The 27,929-nt window shown below is 38.9% G+C and overlaps 1 protein-coding gene across 1 annotated transcript; it reads left to right on the top strand.

The window, feature by feature from the left end:
- Nucleotides 1-500: 500 nt before the first annotated feature.
- LOC106083950 (uncharacterized) lies at nt 501-25,607 on the top strand. The gene is made up of 5 exons (XM_013247283.2): nt 501-943; nt 1,004-1,277; nt 12,312-12,593; nt 12,737-13,940; nt 25,111-25,607. The coding sequence occupies exons 1-4, from the start codon at nt 612-614 to the stop codon at nt 13,916-13,918; spliced, it is 2,070 nt and encodes a 689-aa protein (XP_013102737.1). The 5' UTR covers nt 501-611; the 3' UTR covers nt 13,919-13,940; nt 25,111-25,607.
- The last annotated feature ends 2,322 nt before the right edge of the window (nt 25,608-27,929 follow it).

Raw genomic sequence — 27,929 nt, 5'->3', positions numbered from 1 at the left:
ATTTTTCATATAGTCGGCGTTGACAAAATTTTTCACAGCTTGTGACTCTGTAATTGCATTCTTTCTTCTGTCAGTTGTCAGCTGTTACTTTTAACTTGCTTTAGAAAAAAAGTGTAAGAAAGATTTATTAAAAATGCATTTACTTTCTTTTAAAAAATCCGCAATTACTTTTTGGGCACCCAATAGTATCAGCCTTTACTTATAGTGATTCAAAAAAGTAATCAAGAAAAACCAACATAGTACCAGCCATAGGGCAAAAACACTTATTGAATTATATCTTTAAAACGTGTTTGCTTTTCTATTTTGCCAAACAGAAACAGAAAATAAATATGATGGACAATATTCTGTTGAAGTCACAAAATTTGGACTTTGATACAACTAAAAGCAAAACAAAAAACCAAAATATTTCGCCTTACGTCTGCCGACACGATTGTGTTTCTTCTTTGAATTCGATGTATCGGATATGTGATTTTTTACAGCTGCGGTAGATTGCCATCCATCTGGCATCCCGCGGAAAGGAAAGATAGATAACACAAAATACATACTACTTTTGCCTTGAGAAAAAATTAAATAATTCTAAAGCCATATATAATTAAAGGCTATAACTTGTAATGGAGTCGTGCCAAAGAACAGAGGAGCAAGATGATGCACAGGAGATCGCGGAAGGACGAGTCGTTTGCGGGAACAAACGTAAACGTCGAAATTCACAAACACCGACAGCGGCAGAATCACCACCACCGCAAAAGAAGGCAACACCTTATGATGAGCACCAATACGATGAAAGTAGTGCAACGAAGCAGCTGACGAATGGAGATAATGATGTTTTGACAGAGGATAATTACCTTCTGGAGGATGATCAATTTTCCCTGGAACATTTTTGCGATGAATTGCTTTATGAAATATTTAAATTCTTGGATACCTGGTCTTTGATGACACTGATGAAGTAAATAGAATATAGAGCTTACTAAATTTCTGCTCGTTAATCAAAACTTCTGTTTTCCAGCGTTAGCAAAAGATTCCAAAAATTCGTTCTAGATAAACGATTATGGGAGGATATTGACTTAAGCCAAGAACCATTGCCAATCGGCATATTGGAGGATATGCTAGAACGATCACACGAGAAGACACGTAGTATTAAACTTAGGGGTCCATCACCATCACAACACATCGAAGGAGAAATACAACAATTTAATAAAACGTTGCGGAAATCTTTGACGACGAGATGTACAAAGTTGGTCACTATGGAATTATATGGCGTAACACTTGATTTCAATCAGGTAAGAATTGGGGAAAAATTTTAAAACAAACTAGGCGTACCAGTTTTAAATGTTATGCTTTTTAGGGGACTACGACCATACTAAATGTTAGCTTGCTTTCATATAGGAAAATCGTTCGTAAAAACATTCTTTCATATAGATTACGGTAAACGGCTCTAGCCATCACATTGGCTACGCTCTTCACCTGGCCACCGTAAGCCTATTGTGTTTATCGATAGATAGTTGGAAAGGGTATAAGGCAGACAAATTCTTTTTTTATTGAAATTAAATTGATGAATAGAGAAAACCAGTGGGTCTGACTATTAAATCTTGGATTCCGAAAGAGTCTGTAGATAATCCATACAGCATTCCCCCTTGAAAGCGCTTTGCTGCGATATAGACTTTGCGATGTGTAGTATATCACGCATCGCATTGCATCTGGAAGCTGTATCATATTATGGGCCGATTTTTTTGCCTTAAGTCTATTAAGTCTATAGATTACAAAATCCTTGCAGACTAAATTAACTGCTAAATATATTTGTACAAACAAATATATATGTATATATATATTTTATTTGAGCTTTTAAATACTATATATGATTCAAGTATAAAATTAACTTCCTTTTTATCGACTCACGACTTTCTGATAGACCAATTAGATGATAGAATTTGTTGAATTCAAGGAATAGGCGGCGGTGTTATAATAATTTATTTGAAGTAGTTGATAATGACGAGTTGGTCTGATTGGAACGTTTATAAAAAAAGTCTGTCTAAAATAAAATCTGATAATATTTGACCATGAGTAATGTTCATTAGAAAATTTACATTCAGCATAACGCGACGACTTTTCAGGGTTGGTAATTTAATTAGATTCAATCTGTAATTATAGCTAAGCAAATCCTTCTGGTCCCACCCACGATTCCTGGGATTCTAAGATACAACGCACAAAAGAAATACACAATTGATTAGTCAATCCCATAGCAGCCGGTTGTATGCACCGGATTGACCCGATGGATTCCTTCATCGGCAAGGGCTGCCGCCTTAGTGTACAACACTGCTACAACAACAATAACAACTGCTTAGTAACTATTGGATCTGAGAATTCTTTACTCCAGCGTTTTATAAAGCCTAGGCTTTTATATGCCTTGTTAGTAATTACAAAAATATGCTCGCGGAAGTCTAGTCGGTGATCCAAAATGGACCCAAGATCAGTCATAGATGAGACAGATTCAATCAAGCGGCCATCAAAATAACTTGATTATATACTACCTAGTCTAAAAAAGGTCATATACTTAAAATCAGATTGCAATAAACTTTGATACGTCTCGAGATTATACGACAGAAATATTTTGACATCGTTCGCATACACAAGTATTTTAGAGTGGCGTAATAGATTACGCAAGTACAACAACAATAACAACTGCTTAGTAACTATTGGATCTGAGAATTCTTTACTCCAGCGTTTTATAAAGCCTAGGCTTTTATATGCCTTGTTAGTAATTACAAAAATATGCTCGCGGAAGTCTAGTCGGTGATCCAAAATGGACCCAAGATCAGTCATAGATGAGACAGATTCAATCAAGCGGCCATCAAAATAACTTGATTATATACTACCTAGTCTAAAAAAGGTCATATACTTAAAATCAGATTGCAATAAACTTTGATACGTCTCGAGATTATACGACAGAAATATTTTGACATCGTTCGCATACACAAGTATTTTAGAGTGGCGTAATAGATTACGCAAGTCATGGCTCCGTTGTGAAATCCCAGAACTTAAATTAATTATATTATACACTGCATTGCCAAATTTCACGATTTGTGATGTGTCAATAAGGAACGACTTTATCTAATTTAATAACGATGGGCAGAATCCCATGTAATGGAACTTGGTTAATAACAATGTATGATTTATCTTATCAAATGCCTTACTGAAATCAGTATAAATAGAGTCTATCTGGTTTTTTTTTTTCTAAATACATCCTTCACAACCGTAGTGGGCTTTATAATATTCGTTAATGTCGAGCGATGTTTTCGAAAACCATGCTGGTATTTTGATAAAATTTGGATATTTGAGACCATCGTAGCGCAGAGGTTAGCATGTCCGCCCATGACGCTGAACGCCTGGTTTCGAATCTTGGCAGGAACATCAGAGACATTTTTAGCGGTGGTTCCCCTACTAATGCTGGCGACATTTGTGAAGTACTTTGCCATGTAAAAACTTCTCCCCAAAGAGGTGTCGCTATGCGGCACGCCGTTCGGACTCGGCTATAAAAGGGAGGTCCCTTATCATTGAGCTTAAAATTGAATAGGACAGCACTCATTGATTTGTGGGAAGTTTACCCCAGTTCCTTAATGGAATGTTCATGGGCATGTTTGCAGTTTGCAGACGATTTTGAACTGAATCTGTTACAAGTTTCTCAAATAATTTTTTTATAGCATTAAGCTTTGCCATGCCTCTATAATTGGAAACGTCAGTTTTCTTATCCGACTTAAATAAAGGAACAATGTAAGACTCCTTCCACATTTCAGGAAAATACCCAGACTATAAAGATTTGTTGAAGAGTATGCAAACAGGAAGAGTGAAATTTTCCGCACAATGTTTCAGTATGCATGCTGGGATTCCCTCTGGCCCAGCAGCTGTAATGCTTTTGAGGCATTTACAGTTTTCCAACATTGTAGAAACATCAGAACTATGGACATCTATGTGCATAGATGAGAATTCATAAATCGGTAGGGATATCGAAGTGTCCTCGTGCGATTTGGTGGAATAAGTGGTTCTAAAAAATGATGCAAAAATATTTGAGATTCCAATATCATCATCCTTTGCAACTTGTCCTTAACCTTTTTCTTTGAGAAACCATTACATTTGCATCATAATATAAATGATTTTAGAAGTAATAACAGAGTACTATCTGTAAATTTGTGATAAATCTTCTGATTTTTAAAACCTAGTTCAGTTCAGAATCAACAGGTTTTAATTTTTATTTATCTCCCAAAGGGGAGATAATCGAGGTATTTGACCACGAAATTGAATATCAATCGAATGGAATGTTTTTCAATGATTACTGAAGAGAAATTTAGTTTTTGAGGAGCAGTAACTCAAAAGGTGTTTGATCGTCTCAAAAGTCCGTCTCTCCCTAGCTCCAGCGCTACGTTAGCGCCATGACGTTGCAATGACAAGTCGTGACTCTTATCAGCAGTCCGAGATCATACTTCATCAGTCCCAGTATAAGTGATGTGTCCTGTTTCGCGAAATACTGGGGGACAAGGTCTTTGAAACACTGGAAAGCATAGCACTGATTGACAATTCCGTAGCACGATGTTCACTTAACAACCATCTATTCCTGGCCAGCTGGTCGACCGCTCGATAGCCTGGGACCCAATGCAACCTGATAGTCCTTTCCACATCGTTCGAAAAAGAGAATGTCCTTGTACCTTCTAACTCGAATCGACTACACATGGCTGACGCTAGAGCATTCAACGCCAGTCTGGTTGGGCAGCCACTTCCGCTTTGAAATCGTCTCAAGTGTCTTCAGCAAAGACCTCCGCCTGAAATACACCACACCCGTCAAAATGTTTTACAACTCGCTCATTACAAGGAACTCAATACTCTTTTTCCCGATGGCATCGGGTAGCTTATACCCAATGAAAATCAATAAAAGAAGCAATTTAAATAAAATTGGTTTTTAATACACTTTAGTGTAGAATCTAAACACCCCCGGACGTCTTTCTACGCTTATGTCTTACCCCCCAGCTCATTCTTATCGAACTTCGTCAGGAATAGAGCGCATTTGACATTTCCTTCCTTCTCCAGCTTAGTCCCTGATTAAGAATCAAGCCAGAAGAATCATCCAGCTTATGGCTCCTAGTGAAAAGTCCCAGATCAGCCTTTTTGGGGTTTATGATAAGCCCGTTGACCATCGAAAACTTTTTTAAGGCTTTATTACACGGTACGTAGTTGTCTTATGACATGTCAAATTTAGCACATGTTGAGTTGTACATGTCGTGTAATGCAAACGAAACTAACACATGAAAATCACTTTTCAAAATAGCACATGTAATTTTTATACCCTCCACCATAAGATGGGGGGTATACTAATTTCGTCATTCTGTTTGTAACTACTCGAAATATTCGTCTGAGACCCCATAAAGTATATATATTCTTGATCGTCGCGACATTTTATGTCGATCTAGCCATGTCCGTCCGTCTGTCCGTCCGTCCGTCCGTCCGTCTGTCCGTCCGTCCGTCCGTCCGTCTGTCTGTCGAAAGCACGCTAACTTCCGAAGGAGTAAAGCTAGCCGCTTGAAATTTTGCAAAAATACTTCTTATTAGTGTAGGTCGGTTGGTATTGTAAATGGGCCATATCGGTCCATGTTTTGATATAGCTGCCATATAAACCGATCTTGGGTCTTGACTTCTTGAGCCTCTAGAGTGCGCAATTCTTATCCGATTGGAATGAAATTTTGCACGACGTGTTTTGTTATGATATCCAACAACTGTGCCAAGTATGGTTCAAATCGGTCCATAACCTGATATAGCTGCCACATAAACTGATCTTGGGTCTTGACTTCTTGAGCCTCTAGAGTGCGCAATTCTTATCCGATTGGAATGAAATTTTGCACGACGTGTTTTGTTATGATATCCAACAACTGTGCCAAGTATGGTTCAGATCGACCGATAACCTAATATAGCTGCCATATAAACCGATCTTGGGTCTTGACTTCTTGAGCCTCTAGAGTGCGCAATGCTTATCCGATTGGAATGAAATTTTGCACGACGTGTTTTGTTATGGTATCCAACAACTGTGCCAAGTATGGTTCAAATCGACCGATAACCTGATATAGCTGCCATATAAACCGATCTTGGGTCTTGACTTCTTGAGCCTCTAGAGTGCGCAATTCTTATCCGATTGGGATGAAATTTGGCACGACGTGTTTTATTATGATATCCAACAACTGTGCCAAGTATGGTTCAAATCGGACCATAACCTGATATAGCTGCCACATAAACCGATCTTGGGTCTTGACTTCTTGAGCCTCTTGAGTGCGCAATTCTTATCCGATTGGAGTGAAATTTCGCACGACGTGTTTCGTTATTGTATCCAACAACTGTGCCAAGTATGGTTCAAATCGGTTCATAACCTGATATAGCTGCCATATAAACCGATCTGGGGTCTTGACTTCTTGAGCCTCTAGAGGGCGCAATTCTTATCCGATTGGAATGAAATTTTGCACGACGTGTTCTGTTATGATATCCAACAACTGTGCCAAGTATGGTTCAAATCGGTTCATAACCTGATATAGCTGTCATATAAACCAATTTTGTGTCTTGACTTCTTTAGCCCCTAGAGGGCGCAATTCTTATCCGATTTGAATGAATTTTTGCAAACAGTATTTTTTTATGATATCCAACAACTGTGCAAAGTATGGTTCAAATCGGTTCATAACCCGATATAGCTGCCATATAAACCGATCTGGGATCTTGACTTCTTGAGCCTCTAAAGGTCGCAATTATTATCCGATTTGCCTGAAATTTTGTACGACGGATCCTCTCATGACCATCAACATACGTGTTTGTTATGGTCTGAATCGGTCTATAGCCCGATACACCTCCCATATAAATCCATCTCTCTATTTTACTTCTTGAGCCCCCAAAGGGCGCAATTCTTATTCGAATTGGCAGACATTTTACACAGGTCTCCAACATATAATTTAATTGTGGTCCAAACCGGACCATATCTTGATATCGCTCTAATAGCAGAGTAAATCCTTTCTTATATCCTTTTTTGTCTAAGAAGAGATGCCGGGAAAAGAACTCGACAAAAGCGATCCATGGTGGAGGGTATATAAGATTCGGCCCGGCCGAACTTAGCACGCTTTTACTTGTTTTCAATTAGAGAGTGCTCTATTCTTGCTGACAAAAACATAAAGAAATCATACAGACAAATGATGAATCGTATGTAAATTGACAATTTTGACAAACATTTTCAATTACATGTGAATCCAAAAAGTGGGATGGCATAAGACATTTACATGCCGTGTAATAGTGCCGTTTTTAAACGAGGTCCTTAATGCCAGAAATGAAACGATAATCACCACGATTACGACGTTTTCCGCATAAGCAATGAGCTTCACCCTCTCTATTATTTGAAAGAGAATCCAATTGACGACCAGAAGCTACACAAGAGGGGATAAAATCCCTTCTTACGGAGTTGCTCTAGCCAATCTTCCTAATCGAGCTCTCCAAAACAGAGGTAAAATTGACTTTATTTCGCTGCCAGACATTTGAAGATATCTGCTACAATGTCGTCAACTACACTGTTCACTCCACGATCAGCGGAGGCACATGAGGCGGGGATGTGATAGCCGTAGGCGTATGAATCTCAAAATACTTGGTGTCACTTTTAACAGCCTTTATATATCTTTCGCGCATACAACTGCTATTTGTGATAAGTTCAGGAGTAGAAAAAAGGTTCTCAAGTCGCTTGTCGGCTGCACTTTGGTGCTGACAAAGAAACCCTGTTGACTACATACATTCAGATCTGTCAGAACGCTGCGTACTGTGACGGGCTTTCTACTCAGTTTTCATGTGAACCGCCTCCATCAAGAGACAAAAATCCTACTCGTGCGAACTAGTACATACATGCTCTCTAAGCAGTATCGATTGGGATGCTATCGCAGGATCAGCACAATAACAGAGAATCACTAGATCAGTTGGCGTTTTAGGAGAGTCTAGATAGTATTCGGGCAGATACGGTAGCACAAGTGTTCAATAGCTGTGAATGCAGTCTTCGGAGATCGATCGCCCATTGAACCTGAAGAAGTTAGCTTCCCTCGGCAGATACAGGCACCTCAACTCCTACAGAGCTTGATGCCAGGGTGTTAAATGTATGTCGCGATTGTAACCAGGGAACACACGCAACATTATTTGACTGCCCAGGCAATCTTACTGCACATGGACCAGACAGCAGAACCCAGAAGGCGAATCGAAAAAAAAACACATTGCTTCAACAACAATTTGTGTGAATCGGGATTAACTGTTTAGAAAATTTTATAAGTGTAGCCCTTAAAAATAACAATCAGTGTCAATGTTTAGCAAAGAAAAAAGGGTTGCAATGTCGCAATCGGAGTCTCGGAGAAAGCATTAAAAATGTTTCAACAAAAAAATCTAATTCTAAAAATATTTTAGAAGAAAAAAATATAAAGTTGTTATTTTTATCGTAGACTGTTGTATTCAATTTTGCTGTTTTTAAATTCAAAATTGAGTTATTTTTTTTATTTAAACTATTGTATTTATCAATATTTCGTATATAAAATTCGTGTTTTGTTCTTCATTAGGATATATCATATGTTGAAAATACATTCCATTGAAATATTGTTAAATAAATTAAATAAAAAAAGAAAAACCTGAGCTTGAATTGAAAAATAGTAAAATTAAACAAAAACAGTCAAAATTTCAGGGAAATTTTTTGTGGGAAACTTCTCTCGAAATATTGTTTTCAGAAAAAATGTTATTAATATGTTGTCATTAAAGAAAATTCCTTTTTTTTACAAATATGTATTTGAAATTAAAACAATTTAATTAAAATGTTAAGCTGTAAAAATTGCATTAAAATTTTGTTTTTGGAAAAATTCAATAAAATCTTGTCTTTATGTAGAATTTCGACCAAAATTCGTAAATATTTTAAGAAGATCGGTTGAAAAATGCGCTTGCAAATGCTCTAGAAGGGAGCTATATTTAAATCTGAACCAATTTCTATAAAATTCATAAGCGAAAAACATTTAAAATTCAGCCAAAGTGTGTTATTGCTAGAAGCGTTTGACCGGTTTCCAGTATCGCGATTTCATTTTCAAATGTATCATGGTGCTTTACAATCATCCCAACTAGAGTAGGTTGTAAAGCACACATCTGAATTTAAGCAGGGCTCTTTAAGACGACATGATTCACAAGCGCAATAGAGAATTTTAAAATTGTTTAGTATTATAAAATAAAATCAATCTGCACCAAATGATCCATTTGCAACGGCCAACGACCCACATCAATAAGAAGTATCTTTTAAAAATTTCATGCGGATAGCCCCATTCGAAATTTGAAATTTTTTCATTTATGAACCCATATCAGTTATATCTAAATATATGAAATTTTAGCGAAAACGAGTAATAAACTTGCCAATCAAGAACTAAAATCGGGAGATCGGAGTATATGGCAGCTATATCCAAATCGGTCTTTATGGTAGTTATATCTTTATGGAAACATACTCGGTACGAATTTTAAGGGGCCTAACGCAGTTCATTTTGCACAATTTCAGCAAAATCGCTTAAAAAATTCTCTTTTTTGGCCTAAACCCTTAAATCGGGAAATCGGTATATTTGCAGCTATATTTAAATCTGGACCGATCTAGCCCGTATTAAACATGTATGTCGAGTAGCCTTACACAACTCGTTGTACCAAATTTCTGCAAAATCGGACAATAAATGCGCCTATTATGGGTCTAAGACCTTAAATCGAGAGATCGGTCTATATGGCAGTTATATCCAAATCTGGACCGAATTGGGCCAAGTTGCAGAAAAATGTCGAAGAGACTAAAACAACTCGATGTCCTAAATTTCGCCGAAATCGCACAATAAATGCGCCTTTTATGGGCCTAAAATCTTAAATCGAGAGATCGGTCTATCTGGCAGCTATATTCAAATCTGGACCGATCTAGACCAAATTGAAGAAGAATGTCGAAGTGTCTAACACAACTCACTGTCTCAAATTTCGGCGACATCGGACAATTATTGCGACTTTTATGGGCCCAAAACCTTAAATCGAGAGATCAGTCTATATGACAGTTATATCCAAATCTGGACCGATCTTCGCCATGTTGTAGAAGTATATCGAGGGGCTTAACTTAAGTCACTGTCCCGAATTTCGGGGACAACGGACATTAAATGCCCCTTTTATGGGCCCAAGACCTTAAATCGGCGGATCGGTCTATAGGTCAGCTATATCCAAATCTGGACCAATCTGGGTCACATTGAAGAAGCATGTCGAAGAGCCTGAGACAATTCACTGTCCCAAATCTTGGCAAAATCGGACAATAAATGCGCCTTTTATGGATGCAAGACCTTAAATCGAGAGATCAGTCTATATGGCAGCTATATCGAAATCTGGATCGATCGCGGATGTCGAAGGGCCTAAAATCACTCACTGTCCCAAATATCAGCAAAATCGGATAATAAATGTGGCTTTTATGGCCCTAAGACCTAAATCGGCGGATCGGTAGCTAAATCCAAAACTGGACCGATCTGGCCAAATTGAAGAAGGATGTCGAAGGGCCTAACACACTCACTGTCCCAAATTTCAGCAAAAATCAGCGGATCGGTCTATATGGGGCTATATCAAGATATAGTCCGATATAGCCCATCTTCGAACTTAACCTGCTTATGGACAGAAAAAGAATCTGTGCAAAGTTTCAGCTCAATATCTCTATTTTTAAAGACTTTAGCGTGATTTCAACAGACAGAGGGACGAACATGTCTAGATCGTCTTAGATTTTTACGCTGATCAAGAATATATATACTCTATAGGGTCGGAAATGGATATTTCGATGTGTTGCAAAACGGAATGACAAAGTGAATATCCCCCCATCCTTCGGTGGTGGGTATAAAAAGAATCTGTGTAAAGTTTTAACTCAATATCTTTATTTTTATATCCTCCACAATAGGATGGGGGTATACTAATTTCGTCATTCTGTTTGTAACTCCTCGAAATATGCGTCTAAGACCCCATAAAGTATATATATTCGTGATCGTCGTGACATTTTAAGTCGAACTAGCCATGTCCGTCCGTCCGTCTGTCTGTCGAAAGCTTGCTAACTTTTGAAGGAGTAGAGCTAGTCGCTTGAAATTTTGCACAAATAATTCTTATTAGTGTAGGTCGGTTGGGATTGGAAATGGGCCAAATCGGTTCATGTTTTGATATAGCTGCCATATAAACCGATCTTGGGTCTTGATTTCTTGAGCCTCTAGAGGGCGCCATTCTTGTCTAATTTAACTGAAATTTTGCACATAGTGTGTTGATATCACTTCCAACAACTGTGCGAAGTATGGCCCAAATCGGTCCATAACCTGATATACCTGCCATATAAACCAATTTTGGGTCTTGATTTCTTGAGCCGCTAGAGGGCGCAATTCTCATCCGATTTGGCTGAAATTTTGCATGAATTCCAATAACTGTGTTTAGTATGGCGCAAATCGGTAAATAACCTGATATAGCTGCCATATTAACCGATCTTGGATCTTGACTTCTTGAGCCTTTAGAGGGCGCCATTCTCATCCGATTTGGAAGAAATTTTGTACAACGGCTCCTCCCATGGCCTTCAACATACGTGTGCAATATGGTCAGAATCGATCTATAGCTTGATACAGCTCCCACATAAACCGATCTCCCGATTTTGCTTCTTGAGCCCCGAATCAGGCTATAACTTGATATAGCTCCTCCTCCGTCCGTATTCATTATTCTTTGTTTGCCTAAAAACAGATACTGCGCAAAGAACTCGTCAGATGCGAACATGGTGGAGGGTATATAAGATTCGGCCCGGTCGAATCTTATATATATGTAGCGTGATTTCAACAGACAGACAGACGGACAGACATGCCTACATCGTCTTAGATTTTGACGTCGATCAAGAATATTTGTACTTTATAGGGTCTGAAATGGATATTTCGGAATGACAAAATGAATAAAACCCCATCCTTCGGTGGTGGTATTAAAAAAAAATGAATGGCGATAAGCCTACTACTTTTGAAAGCAAGTGCGGTCATTTAAATCCACTTTTCTTCGAAGTAAAATATTAAGAAAATTATTTTTGTTTATATTAAAAGCATTTTAGCTTAGAAATTTTTTGATTTCTTTTAAAAAATATTTTGTTAAATATTTAAAAAAAAATCAAGTGCTCGGAGTCGACTCCTGAGTCGTAGTCGAGTAAAAATTGCTCAACTCCGCGTCGTGATACGTACACATTTGGAAATTGTATCTTATTCATTTTGAATTGTTTTTGTTTTCAGTTAACATTTAACGATTTTCCTATAACGCTCAAACGTTTAGTGTTGAGCAATTGTCATGTTCGCGTTGATTCCAACAAGTCCATATTTACTGGCATCGATACGATTTTAATAAACCTGGATGAGTTGGCTATAGAAAATAACGGTTGGTTTGATCCCTACTATGTAATGCCAATTTCTAAACTACCCAGATTACGTTACTTGAGTTTAAAAGGATGCAGTCAAATGCAAGAGTTTATTCCGTATGGCAGTATAGCAGGGCGTCAAGGTTTCAAACAGTTGGAGGTAAGTCCAATGTTATAATCATTTTTCGTAGATAAAAAGAAAGATGCATGTGCAAGCATTTTTTCAAGTTTTTGTATACTACTTTGTATTATTTTATGTCTTTAATTATTTGATTCAAGTGAGTTTTATTTTTGCAATTGTAGATTTTGGATTTATGCAATACACCTCTGTGTGATTCCGACCTGCAGTGTTTTAATGCCGTAGAAACTTTAAAAGAAATTTACCTTCAGTGCCCGGTATCAAAAATAGAAAATATTACCACATCATCTCCCACAAATGAAACACCGTCAGCAAACTCTACAAATACAGCCGAGTCCGACGAAAGCGAAATGCCTTCTACATCGTCTGCTACGAAGATAGTACTCAGTAATGGTACATCCCTAACTTCAGTGTCAAAGTTAAATGGCAACTCAGAAAACCAATCAACATCATCGGCACAAAAACTTAGAAGCCTGGCTAGTAAAAGTCCAACGTTATCGAAAGAAGAGTTGAACAACGGCGAGGAATCTCCCTCAACATCTTCGCGATCGTCTGCGGGAAGTGATGCAGAATCTTCGTCACCTTCGCCCTCTGCCTCTGGCAGTGATAATCGGTTCTCGTTAAATCTTCTGCCCGTGGTTGGTAGCATGTCTCCAGCACGTAGTCGATTTTTGCCGCGACCAGATCACATTATTTACTTGGATGTGCGCAATCGTACTTCTCCAAATGCAGTACACATAAGTCTAAGAGATAGAGAACGCAGTCACTTCAGACATCTACTGATGACGGCTCAAGGAGCACAACAACAACAACAGCAGCAACAACAACAACAACAACAATTACCTCCGCCAGCCTTTGAAGAAATGATAAGACATAATCTATTTTGGGATATAATCAATCCTCTTGGCAGAGCAGCAGGTGGTGGAGGTCCAGACCGACATTTTGGAGAGGACAATGGAGTGGAATATGGCGGGGGGGCAAATGTATATCACAATTCACTTACTCTTTTGTCTTCGAGGCGTCAGTTTCAAAGTGGTAGCATAACAGATCGTGGTGTATGTTGTTTCGGGCGGACACGTCAACCAGTTCAACACGGTGTTGTTTGGATAAGATTTAATAATCGTCCTAGTGAGAATCGTTTTGAGAGATTTAGTGTTCGCGACTACATCTGGGTTACAGATGTCTCACTGCAACATTTGGTGCAGTGTTCTCCTAATCTTATATTCCTTGATGTGAGCGGCACCAGCGTAACTTTGGAAGGCATACGACGTTTCAAGGAATTGAAACCGGAATGTAAACTAGTGGCAGAGCATTTGGTAGAAGGAGCGTCGAATCTTGAAAAATGAAATGAACCCTATGTTATTAAAGGTAAGATAATAAAATAACACCTAACAAGATGTTGTGAGTGAGAGACCACTAATAAGACTGTGGAACACAACAGCAAATAACAGGAAAAACTGCATGGATCATAAAAGAAGAGGTTAAAAGAGTAGACACGAGAGTGTCTACTTACATCGCTTTAAATGCTTACATCGAAAAGTAAACCAGCAAGGGGGAAAGTTCCCCTCTTCTGGAAATTTTTGTAAATATTGGGTTTACGATTATTCGTATGAATATCCTGAGTGTCCTCGGCAATATTACTGGTAAGATTGACAGAAATATATTTAAAATAGCGAACTAGGATCGAATCCTGGCGAGAACATCAGAAAAAAATTTTTCCAGTGATGGTTATCCCTTCCTAATGTTGGTGACATTCGTGAGGTACTATGCCCTGTAAAAACTTCTCCCAAAGATATGTCGCACTGCGGGACACCGTTTGGACTCGGCTATAAAAAGGAGATCCATTATTATTGAGCTTAAACTTGAATCGGACAACACTCATTGATATGTGAGAAGTTTGCCCCTGTTCCTTAGTGGAATGTTCATGTGCAAATTGGCATTTAGCAAACTAGGCCATTCAGTTGTTTTAATAGTTTATCCCATTTCAAGTAAAGACTGATTACAAAAAGTTTTTACAGTTCTTTATTAAATTCCGAAATAAACATTAACGTCCGTTTGCACAAAACTAAATGAGACCTTAAAATATATTTATTTGATCTGTGAAATAAACCTATCTCAAATCTATATAAATTTTTTTTTAATACTGGTGTAAGTTTGAACACACCTCAGCTACTGATTTATTTTTGCATAGCGGTTTTTTTGGATAGACAATAGATGTTGTTTTTGTAGCCTGATTTTCTTGTGGAGATGGCGATCCTCGTAGAGCTCCTAGGCAAACAAGCTCGTTCAGGTTCAAAGGACCGATCGCCGCGGTAAAAAGGTGCCCATTGGCTATTTAAAGGCGCCAATAACTCGCCTTGTCATATTGAGCATCATAGGCACTCAGTATTTGTGCCAGAGCCGGTGGCGCCTGGCGTCTCACTGATATTCTCCGCTCGATACCACTGAATGTTCGCGACTGCTGTTGCAGCTATTCCGTATGGACGCGCGGTAGCTCGCAGCTAAGCATCTCCTGACAGATCGGAATTCAACGGGTCAAACCGGTACATACAACCGGCTGCCATGGGATTAGACAGATCGGTGTTGTGTGTTAGTGTGAGTCGTTTTAAAAAACCAAAATAATGTTACGCGCATTGTCACAAAATGAGAAAGAGTATTCAGATTGAGAGTGTGTGGTAAAGAATGTATAAGAGATTTATAGGATGTTTTTATACCCACCACCGAAGGATGGGGGTATATTCATTTTGTCATTCCGTTTGCAACACATCGAAATATCCATTTCCGACCCTATAAAGTATATATATTCTTGATCAGCGTAAAAATCTAAGACGATCTAGACGTGTCCGTCCGTCTGTCCGTCTGTCTGTTGAAATCACGCTACAGTCTTTAAAAATAGAGATATTGAGCTGAAATTTTGCACAGATTCTTTTTTTGTCCATAAGCAGGTTAAGTTCGAAGATGGGCTATATCGGACTATATCTTGATATAGCCCCCATATAGACCGATCCGCCGATTTAGGGTCTTAGGCCCATAAAAGCCACATTTATTATCCGATTTTGCTGAAATTTGGGATAGTAAGTTGTGATAGGACCTTTGACATCCTATGTCAATTTGGCCCAAATCGGGCCAGATTTGGATATAGCTGCCATACAGACCGATCCTTAGATTTAGGGTCTTAGGCCCATAAAAGCCACATTTATTATCCGATTTTGCTGAAATTTTGGACAGTGTGTTGCGTTGAGCCCTTCGACATCCTTAGTCAATTTGGTCCAGATCGGTCCAAATTTGGATATAGCTGCCATATAGACCGATCCTCCGATTTATGGTCTTAGGCCCATAAAAGCCACATTTATTATCCGATTTTGCTGAAATTTGGGACAGTGAGTTGCGTTGAGCCCTTCGACATCCTTCGTCAATTTGGCCCAGATCGGTCCAAATTTGGATATAGCTGCCATATAGACCGATCCTCCGATTTATGGTCTTAGGTCCATAAAAGCCACATTTATTATCCGATTTTGCTGAAATTTGGGACAGTGATTTGCCTTAGGCCCTTCGACATCTTTCTTCTATTTGGCCCTGATCGGTTCAGATTTGGATATAGCTGCCATATAGACCGATCTCTCGATTTAAAGTTTTGGGCCCATAAAAAGCGCATTTATTGTCCGATGTCGCCGAAATTTGGGACAATGACATGTGTTGGGCCCTTCGATATTTGTCTTCAATTTGGCTCAGATCGCTCCAGATTTGGATATAGCTGCCATATAGACCGATCTCTCGGTTGAACAATGACTTGTACTTATAAGCATTTGGTCTAAATCGGAGGATATCTATAGAGCTGCTATGGGGCATAAGGTATGCATTTTTCACTGTATTTTGACGAAATGTGGTTCACATATATACCCGAGGTGGTGGGTATCCAAAGTTCGGCCCGGCCGAACTTAACGCCTTCTTACTTGTTTAACCTCAATCGACTCACTAACGAGGTCTTTTAGTTTCCTTTTTAAAAAAAGGTTTCAAAACTCGTTTAAAATGAATTTGTTGCTCAACAAATTATTCCATACAAAAGTTTTCATGAATGTTTACTATTAGTCTCTGAATACATCTAAATCCAAAACTTAACTCGAACGTCACACAGTGGAATGGGAAAAAATTAGTGGAAACAAATTTTCCACTTGTGAACGAATAAAGATATCTTCACAAAATTTTATATGGTTATAAATATCCAGACTATGTGCAATAAAAGCACGTGGCCCATTGGTTCGTGCTGCCAAAACAGCATTCATGATCAGATTTTCAAAATTGCTTATTTGCTTGTAATGGCTCAAAAGCCCCTAAAAATGCCCCCCAAAAAGAACTTCGACTTACAAAAATTTGTTTTTAAAAATGTCGCAGAGGCTGGTCTCTTAATTTGATGTTTGTGAAGGCATTTTTTAACCAATTTTCAATTTTTTAACTGATTTGGATAGCAGACAATAATTTTGCAGCATTATATAATAACACCCGTCTCTTCAGTCAAAATTTATACGGGTTTGAAATCAAAAATTGTGAATATGAAGTAGTGTTATTTGTATTGTTGTTATTGTGTGTGCATTGTTTCGCATTTGCATTAGACTGCGAAAGCAAACAGTTTTTAATTAATTATTTTATTTCTAACCCGCATAACTTTTCCGCTCTTTGTATTTCCAATTACATAAAGATATATCAATGCATTCAAAAATGGTAGACTAATGTTCACTTCTTTTGTGTTCCGAATACGTGATTTGATGAGAATTTATAGGAAAAAAAGATAGAAATTTTTGCCCATTTTTATACCCTACACCAATACTGTGGTACAGGGTATTATCACTTAGTGAATTTGTTTGTAACATCCAGAAGGAAGAGAGACAGACCCATTGATAAGTACACCGATATACTCAGAATCACTTTCTGATTCGATTTAGTTATCCGTCTGTCTGTCTTTCTGTCTGTCCGCCTGTCTGTCTGTCTCTCCGTCTGCCTGTCTGTCTCTCCGTCTGTCTCTCCGTCTGTCTGTCCGTCTGCCTGTCCGTCTGTCTGTCGGTCTGTCTGTCGGTCTGTCTGTCTGTCGGTCTGTCTGTCGGTCTGTCTGGCGGTCTGTCTGTCGGTCTGTCTGTCAGTCTGTCTGTCGGTCTGTCTGTCGGTCTGTCTGTCGGTCTGTCTGTCCGTCTGTCTGTCCGTCCGTCTGTCCGTCCGTCTGTCTGTCTTTCCATCTGTCCATGTTATTTTGTGTACAAACTGCAGATTTCATCGTCTTCAAATTTGGTATAGGCATGTTTTTCGGTCTAAAGATGAAGCGCATTTATTGACCAAACTTCCTATATTTTTGTTTAACGCTTTCCTCGACGACTATCACAATACATGAGAATTTTGCTCGAAATCGGTTCAGATTTAGATATAGCTCCCATATATATGTTCGTCCGATTTTGAGAAATATTGCAATATAGTCCTCATTTGTTAACTGATTATCTCGAAATTTAGCAGAGAGGATTTCCTTATGACTTTCGACACTACTGGTGAATTTCATAGAAATCGGTCAAGATTTAGCCGGTTGTACGTACCGGATTGACCCGATGAAGTCCTTCATCGGCGAGGGCTGCCGCTTCAGTGTACAAAACACTGCTACAACAACAACAACAATAAAATGGTAATTTGTTAACCAATTCTCTCGAGATTTGGCAGGAAGGATTTTTTTATGACTCTCGTCATTAGTGGTAAATTTCATAGAAATCGGTCCAGATATAGATATAGCTGCCATATATATGTTTCGCCCGATTTTCACTCCTAGAGCCACTGTAAGCGCATTTATTGACCAAACTTCCCATATTTTTGTTTAACGCTTTCCTCGACGACTATCACAATACATGAGAATTTTGCTCGAAATCGGTTCAGATTTAGATATAGCTCCCGTATATATGTTCGTCCGATTTTGAGAAATATTGCAATATAGTCCTCATTTTGTTAACTGATTATCTCGAAATTTAGCAGAGAGGATTTCCTTATGACTTTCGACACTACTGGTGAATTTCATAGAAATCGGTCAAGATTTAGATAAAGGTGCCATATATGTATATCGCCCGATTTTCTCTCCTATAGCTACTGCAAGCGCATTTATTGACCAATCTTGCCAAAATTTTGTACAATGCTTTTCTCGACGACTACCACAATATCTGAGTTTGCTCGACATCGGTTCAGATTTAGATACAGCTCCCATACATATGTCATTTGTCAACCGTAGTTATTACATATTGAACATATTTGCTTCAAATTTGATAAGGGTTGCTTAATAACCCACCTGAAAGGACCTGCCGAGGTCCTCCAAAATTGTTTCAGAATTGGATATAGCTCCCACATTGTATTGGGTTGCCCAAAAAGTAATTGTCGGTAATATAGTAGTAATGTAGTCGGCGTTGACAAATTTTTTCAACGGCTTGTGACTCTGTAATTGCATTCTTTCTTCTGTCAGTTATCAGCTGTTACTTTTAGCTTGCTTTAGAAAAAAAGTGCGCGAAATTTTGTTTACATTTGTTTGTTTGGCGTCAATTTTAATATGGGTACCGCATGTATTGAAAGAAATTCATTTAACAAACCGAATCAACGCTTGTGATATCCACCTTAAACGCAATGAATTCGATCCGTTTTAAAACGAATCATAACTGAAGATGAAAAATGGATTGTTTACAACAACGTTAGTCGAAAACGATCATGGTCCAAGCATGGTGAACCAGCTCAAACCACTTCAAAGGCTGATATCCACCAAAAGAAGGTTATGCTGTCTGTTTGGTGGGATTGGCAGGGTGTGGTATATTTTAAGCTGCTTCCAAGGAACCAAACGATTAATTCGGATGTTTACTGTCAACAATTGGACAAATTGAATACAGCCATCAAGGAGAAGCGATCAGAATTGGTCAATCGTAAAGGTGTCATATTCTACCAGGACAACGCTAGACCGCACAAATCTTTGGTCACTCGCCAAAAACTGAGTGAGCTTGGCTGGGAACTTTTGATGCATCCACCATATAGCCCTGACCTTGCACCATCAGACTACCATTTATTTCGATCTTTGCAGAACTCCTTAAATGGTAAAACTTTCGGCAATGATGAGGCTATAAAATCGACCTTAGTTCAGTTTTTTTGCAGATAAAGGCCAGAAGTTCTATGAGCGTGGAATACTAAATTTGCCAGGAAGATGGCAAAAGGTTTTATTTATTTTATAAAAATGGATTTACTTTCTTTTAAAAAATCCGCAATTACTTTTTAGGCAACCCAATACTTATAGGGTGGGTGTAATATTATACAGTCGGCACCGCCCGACTTTTGCCCTTCTTTACTGGTTTTAAATATTTCATATACTTAAAATATATATTTTTCTCAAGGTCAGATTTGCTTTGCATCGAAATGTTCAAGTTGAAATCTAAATATTAAATTTTATACTGGGAAAAGAAGTTTGCAAATTCGGCATTTTTCAATAAATTGGCCGTAGAGACTTCCTCTCCAAAGAGGGTTTGCACTACGGCACGCCGATAAGGAGGTCCCTTAGAGCTGAGCTTAAACTTGAATCGGATTGCACTCATCGATATGTGAGAAGTTTGCCTCTGTTCCTTAGTAGAATGTGAATGGGCAAAATTTGTATTTTTGGCCGTAGAGACCTCAATTCTGGCATGATCTTGCATGTATTTAGGTACCGCCTGGGGTTACAAAATTGAAGAAATTGGCTTTTCAAAATTTTTGATTCGTAACTCGTATAAATTTTGACTAAAAATTAAATTTTAGCATGCAATGCGGAGAAAATATAGGAAATTTTGTTAGCTGCTCAAACTCGAAAATTGATATCGAAATTTTTCACGATATCTGTTATAGATACAGATATTTGCTATCCAGTGATTTATATTCAAATTTTGTAAGGAACATTTTTGTTTCTGACATCCTAGTCTTAAAATGACGAATTATAGGCGTTTTGATACAAATTTAGATACTTTACATTTTTAGTGATTACTGACGTTTGGGTCAAGTTTTAGGGTTAGGTGTATTTAGAGACCTATAGTAAAATTTCATGACGAACATTTTTGTAGAATATTTTGATAGGCCACAAAACAATTTGAGCAACCAAAAACCACCTTTAGTGAGTCGTTTGGGAGTTAAAATGTTCCACAAGAATATTTCTCTTTAGTAATATTTCCGAAGAATATATATTTATAAATCCGGGGGATTACGAGTAATCCAAAATTGCAAATGGTAAAATTCCCCCTCTTGTAAGAAGAGCCTTACAAAAGGGATGAAAACTTTCTAGACGCAGATACACATGTCTTCTCGTTTTGACTCCTATTTCATAATCCGAACAGTTTTTCCTGTTATTTTTTGAAATAGTTGAATTTTGTTCGACAGTGGTATATTTATGTAACAAATTTGGTATGGTATATTTATGTAACGGTCAAACATATTTTTAAATTATATCATATTATAAAGCAATTTTTATAGTCACGTTATTTACATGTTTAGATCGATTTGTTTCCGCCGATCTATGCATGTGAAAATTAATTCGGGAACAGAAGTTGAGACAAAAGCCAAAGGTCCCTTATATGCGAGATTATAAATATAATTTCTATAGGTATACGTAATTTTTTTTGCAACAAGGTGTTCACCATGACCATTGGTGTATTGTGGGCCATAGAAAAATTTTGCTTCAGGACAGAAATGTGGCCATTATGGCCACATAGAAAAAGATGCCAACTCCAAATTTGCACTGTATAGAGGGGTTGGAGTGCTTTATCCAGTTATGTAAGCTTTTAATCCCAAATCATCGTTTAACTAGGTCCAATAAGGTAATTTTTAGAAAATGTAGCTCCTGTAGAGAAATGTGGTCACCATACCTACATGAAACGGCCATCTCTTTCTTCATTACTTTCCAGTAGAAATTTTTTATAATCTGCCATACTCAACCCAGTTGAATGCTCTTTGGGACTTAAAGCAGCTATCTCGGATGGTACCACGCTAACAAAAAGGCTTCAGTATTAGCAATTAGATCGTCATTGGAGACAAAGCTCTTTCTTTGGAGTATTTATTTGGTTTGCAAACAGGTAGTAGTGGCTGGGGGCCAAATTTGGTGAATACGGGGTGTGTGGAAGTAATTTGTAACACAGTTCGTGCAGTGACTTAGGTATGTTGGAAATCAAACAACGGTTCTGTTGGGTTTTGACTTTGTAAAATTCAGGCTAAGCTAGGTCTTCCTTCATCTCAATGTAGACACAGACTTCCCCGCGGTGTAACATGGGTAGCTACCTTTAACATCCGTTTAAAGAAATTACTATGAAAACAAGATTGAAAATGGATCCCCCCTATGTCGACGACCCCCGCAAACGTTTTAAGGATCATAATTTGCGTATCTTAACCTGGAATGTCTGCAGTGAGAACTCCGCACTGTTTATAGAGAGGATGCCGAATACGCACTGGCGAATGTATTGGAGAAAGACAGGACAGACATTACTGCCATGCAGAAAGTGCGATGGCTCGGGAGGGGCTCCACAACAACACCGAAAGGTGACGCCCTATATTATGGCTGCGATGAAACGAGGCATGAATTTGAATTTGGATTTGTGGTAAGTCGGAGTCTGACATTTCTTGACTCCAGGTTTACTCCGGTGTATAAGAAGCTAACCGCAATCCGCATAAAGACCAAAAACTTCAACACCAGCCTTATTTGCACCCATGCCCCGACGGAAGACAAGGACGAACCGACCAAGGATATTTTCTACGATCGCCTAGATAGAGAATATGTCCGCTGTTGCGCCCATGATATTAAAACCGTTCTGGGAGATTTTAATGGGAAAAAAAGGAAAAGAAGATACCTTTGGCCCAACAGTCGGAAAAATTTAGCCTACACTAAGAAACTTCCATGGTGGTTAGCAGCACCAGATTCCAACATCGAGAAACCAAATAGATCATGTTGTGGAAGGCATTCAACCCGCTATTAGATATACGATGTATATCGATCCGAGGAGCGAACATCGATTCAGATCATTACCATGTTGCAGCAAAGGTTCGCACACCTCTTATTGTGGCGAGAAACTTACGATCTGACACTGCACGGAAGATGGACATGGGAAAGCTGCAAACGCAACATGTGGCAACGGCATACTCCACTCGGCTGACCCAACTGCTTGAATAAAGCACTCCCTGACCTGATAGTATAGCAGCGCAATGGCAAACCATTGCCCACTGCATGGAAAGAGCCGCCATATCCTTACTTGGGTGCCAAAAGCCTCCCCCAAGGAACCCATGGTACGACCAGGAGTGCCAAAAAGCTACTGAATCCAAGAATGCGGCATACAGGGCAACATTACAGTCAGTAGCAAAGCATCAGGTGAAGGAGAGGTATCGGTAGAAAAGGCGAGAGCAGAAATGTCTCTTTCGCAGTAGGAAGAAAAAATAGAGAGACGTGAGTGAGAGCGAATCATGATGTTCAGGTGTCAGAATAGAGTCCGAAAATTCTACCAAAGAATTAAACATCAAATCGTTGGCATTATCAATGTCAGCGTCCTCCTGCAAAGACAGGAAACATGTAACTGAAACAAATAGTGTGCTGAGGATATGGAAAAAACACTTTTCCCGGTTGGTATCCGATGATGGCGGCCATGAGAATACCGCAGACCCAATCCCTGATAATGGTATAGAATGTGTACCACATAGTCAAAACGAGGTCTACGTAGCAGTAACCCGTCTAAAAAACAATAAGGCAGCAGGAGCCGATGGTTTACCGGATGAACTGTTTAAGACAGGAGGCGACACACTTATAAAGCGTATGCATCAGTTTGTCTGCGCAATTTGGCTAGAAGTACGCATACCCGATGATTGAAACCTCAGCATACAATGTCCTGTACACAATATCCCTTCAAACTGACTTTGCATGATGACTATTGCTGATACACGCTCCTCAGTTAAAATAAGAAAGAACCTCTCCGCAGCTTTTGGAAGTATCAAAAGAGAATCAACGTAGATGGGTTAAGTAGTAAATGGAGATGATATCAAAGTGGATGATATCAACTACCACAAAGCCCTGTAAACCCGAGTAGATAAAGAAAATGAAGATAGTTTGGAACTACGACTTTGAGATAGTGATCAACTTTATCTACTTCGGCACCGCCGTAATCGAAACAAATGACACCAGTTCTTAAATAAAGCGAAGGATAATATTGGCTAACAGATGCTACTTTGAACAAACAGCGGAGTAGAAAAGCCACCTCTCGACAATTACAAAAATAAACAAGTAAGAGCGCACTAAGTTCGGCCGGGCCGAATCTTATATACCATTGATCGCATTTGTTGATAGACAAACATAGAATATTGAATAAGAACTGTTATGCTATTGGAGCTATATCAAGTTATAGTCCGATTCGGACCATAAATGAATGCTGAACATTGTAGAAGTCATTGTGTAATATTTCAGTTCATTCGAATAAAAATTTCGCCTTGTAGGGGCTCAAGAAGCATAATCGGGAGATAGATTTTATATGGGAGCTGTATCAAGCTATTGGTCGATTTAGACTATATTAGACACGTATATTGAAGGTCATGAGAGAAGCAGTTGTACAAAATTTCAGCCAAATCGGATGAGAATTGCGCCCTCTAGAGGTTCAAGAAGTCAAGATCCCAGATCGGTTTATATGGCAGCTATACCAGATTATGAACCGATTTTAATCATACTTAGCACAGTTGTTGGAAGTGATAGCACAACACTACGTGCCAAATTTCAATAAAAAATGACATGACGATCAAGAATATATATACTTTATGGAGTCTTAGACGCATATTTCGAAGTGTTACAAACAGAATGACGAAATTAGTATACCCCCATCCTATGGTGGAGGGTATAAAAATACTGATACTATCCGTGCTGTTGTATGGCTCCGAAGCATGAGTTCTTGGGAAAGCAGATGAGCAGTATTTGGAGTGTTTGCGTGAAAAAATCTTTCGTAAAATATATGGACCAGTTTTCGTTAATGGAGAATATAGGCGTCGTATGAAACACGAGCTGCATGATGACGAAGTCTTTTGAAGGCGGTAACGGTGGTACACACAAGCCGGGACGACCAAAAGCCCGTTGAAAGATCAAATGGTGGGGTCACCTCGAAACTTAGTGTCAGAGATTTTAGAAGGAGCGACTAATGAGACAAATGTTCTGTCATAGCCAATTTAAGTACGTTAGACAAGCGTGTTGTGACACAGTACATTGTCTGTCGCCTTTTTTTCTTTGGGGCAAAACGGTTGAAGTAAGCAAACCATTACTCAACCGTTTGACTGGACGGAGCAGAATCTAAATAAAATTGATCAATCCATACGTTGGCTTGAATAATGTTTTTACCCATCAAATAGCAATGACACATCAAGACGCGAAATATCTTTCAATCCATTGTTTTAAAAATTGCAAAACTATCCTTAATCTAAACGTTTAGATTAAAATAAGATTTTACCGGTAAATGTTTCTCAGTAAACTTAATCTCCCTCTTTTCTTTTGTTTTTTTTTCAGCTATTGCTAAAGGAATCATGCAGAGCAACGTGCTTTACATCAACTAATTACACATAATTACGTATATACATATATCTATCTCATAATACATTATAACAATGTAAAGAATTATAGTATAGAACAAAATAATGAATTATTTTTAGTAAGAGCGAGTAAAGCCCTAGCACAGCCAAAAGCCAACAAATTCACTGTGATTGAGGAAACAGCTGATATGATGGTAGTAGATAAATTTTGTGTGTGTGATCTGATGAAAGTTTCAAAATGTTGTTTACCGTCTCGTTGCGTCTCTATGTATTAAATATTAATCTCAACAATTATTTAGTTTTAGTTTACTTCTATACCTACTTTCAGTTCTATCGGTAGCATGTACTAATCTTTGCTCCTCCTCCTATACACTTTTAACTATGTATTCGCCCATAAATACTTTGAAAAGTTTTAAATGCAATAACATTGTACAATTATAAAGGCGGTTAAAATTAATAAAATAATTTTTATTGTATACAAATCTGTTTATATTATTTTCATTAAGGAAATGTTCTTGATATTCAACTCTCTGCGCTTGCCATTATCAAAACATGTACATTTGTCTCAAATCCTTTGACCCTTTTCGACTCCCCATCAGAAATTTTTAGGTGTGAGTGAGGGCTTCAAAGGTAGTACATTGGCAGGTTGTATTTATCTGGAAGGAATTGCGAAAGAACCTCTATGAAATGCATACAAAACACTTACTAATCCCGATAATCCCATGGCAGCCGCTTTTACGTACCGGGTTGACCCGTTGAGATCCTTCATTGACAAAGGCTGCCGCCTCAGTGTACAACACACAGCTACAACAAATACAACTAATCCCTACACTTTGTCCAACTAGCTGTGTTACTTTTCCAATGCATGTGTCTTTGTCTTATTGCAGTGTGGATTTCTTTTCCACATCCTACAATTTTTTCCTGGGCACATGCTTCTGTTCACCGTTTGGAAGTTGTGTTGATGGCTCCGAACGCTAAGACGACGGCAACTGTTCATTGTTGTCCGGACGTCGTGGATTGAAACCTAAAGCTGGCTAGAGATAATAAATATCGATAGTATCGACACTATCGTTAATTTCCCATCACATATATTTCAAACGAAAATGAGGAGTAACAAGTAAAAAGGCGAACTGCGGTATCCAACCCACCACCTCGAGCAGATATGTCAACCACATTTCGTCATAATCCGGTGAAAAATGCATTATTTATGCCTCACATATACTGACTGAATAGCAGCTTTATCGAAATATGGTCCGATTTGGACCAACTTGAACACGGACATTGAGAGGTCTAATATGTACAAGTCATTGATCAATTTTGTAGAACAAAATATTGGTCTTTTTGGTAGCCATATCCAAATATAGACCGATCTGAACCATAAACGACACGGATGTCGAAAAGCCTAACATAACTCACTGTCCCAAATTTCGGCGAAATCGGACAATAAATGCGCCTTTTATGGGCCCAAAACCTTATATTATGGGCCCAAAACCTTATGAGTCAAATTGAAGAATAATGTAGAAGGGAAGAACAATGGAACCATCAGCATTCGATTGCCAAAAAATTGGTGTAGGGAGATAGACTCCCTAAATTGGGCTCGGGAATTCGCTGGACAGGATACCCCAAAGACTACACGTCTAGATTCGGAAACTGTACCGCAGTCAGCCAAACGGCTGCGGTCACTTGGAGGGCATCCCATGCATAAAAGCACTGGGACGAACAATAGGAAGATGGGTCCAAGAACCTTTGCTAATGTCGCTAGGGACAGTTTGGTGATGGCAGTTGTCGACAAGGGAGAAGAACAGAGCTGCATACCTAGGAATAATTGGAGTGGGTTAGTCAATGGACTGTTATCAGTATACTCCGATGTCCTTGCGGAATTTCCTGGGTCTCCTCTAGTTTGTGACGATGCAGGCTGGTATCGGGGCCGATACAGACTAATTGCCTTCGGAGATCAACGCTCAATTGAAATGTATTGATTGGTGAGACCTGGCCAAGTGCAGCACTAGATTTAGTCTAGAAGGAAGATATTCCTTCTCGACCAATGGCGCATGCTTTGAGGCTGATGGTGACCGTAGACATGCCGTATTCGTACTAAACTCCGGCTGTATCGCAGACCTCAACAAGTCTGAAGGGGTTGTATCCTACGGATTCAACAAGTCTATCGAAGCGGTGGGGTTGGGGAATCAGGAGACGACTCAGTAGTTGTTGCTGTCTACTTGCCTGAGGAACTTTCGACCACATCGCTAAAGTCTGGCGGATTGCATGAGACTGAAAATCCCCCTGCCACAATCGAGACAAGAGATGATGGCATCGAAACGGGACTCGAGAAGCCCTGTGTGGGTGGGTCACCAGCTGGACTGGGCTCAAGGTGTGCGCCAGCGAGGAAGCATTGAACTCCGAAAGTACTTCGACAGCAGCAGCTAGTGAAGCATCTAAGGAGGAATCGTGCACACATATGCCTGTGGGATGGAGGGAAACGACGGTAATTTTCATTCCCTGCCACACTAAGGCGAACGATTTTCGTCCTATCAGTCTATCATTCTTTATGGTGAAGACTCTTGAGAGGTTGATAGAAACATATCTTAGAGCAAAGATCCCTGGAGATTGCCTGTCGCGGCAGCAGTATGCATATAGTAAAGGCAAATCCACTGAATCAGCCCTTCACGACCTAGTCGGCTTCATAGAGGGTTCCCTAGCTGTCAAGGAATATACAATGGTTGCATTTCTTGACATTGAAGGTGCTTTCAATAATGTGAAACCGACGTCAGTCATGAAGGAGTTTCTAGGCATCAA

This window comes from Stomoxys calcitrans, chromosome 2, assembly GCF_963082655.1.
Source record: "Stomoxys calcitrans chromosome 2, idStoCalc2.1, whole genome shotgun sequence".
Taxonomy (NCBI): Eukaryota; Metazoa; Arthropoda; class Insecta; order Diptera; family Muscidae; genus Stomoxys; species Stomoxys calcitrans.
This window is presented reverse-complemented; position numbering and strand designations above follow the sequence as displayed.

Bases quoted from the DNA above. Each gene is read 5' to 3' on its own strand.
- LOC106083950 (XM_013247283.2), top strand. From the start codon at position 612: ATGGAGTCGTGCCAAAGAACAGAGGAGCAAGATGATGCACAGGAGATC. The intron at 944-1,003 runs GTAAATAGAATA...TCTGTTTTCCAG, and splicing joins TCTTTGATGACACTGATGAA to CGTTAGCAAAAGATTCCAAA. The intron at 12,594-12,736 runs GTAAGTCCAATG...TTGCAATTGTAG, and splicing joins AAGGTTTCAAACAGTTGGAG to ATTTTGGATTTATGCAATAC.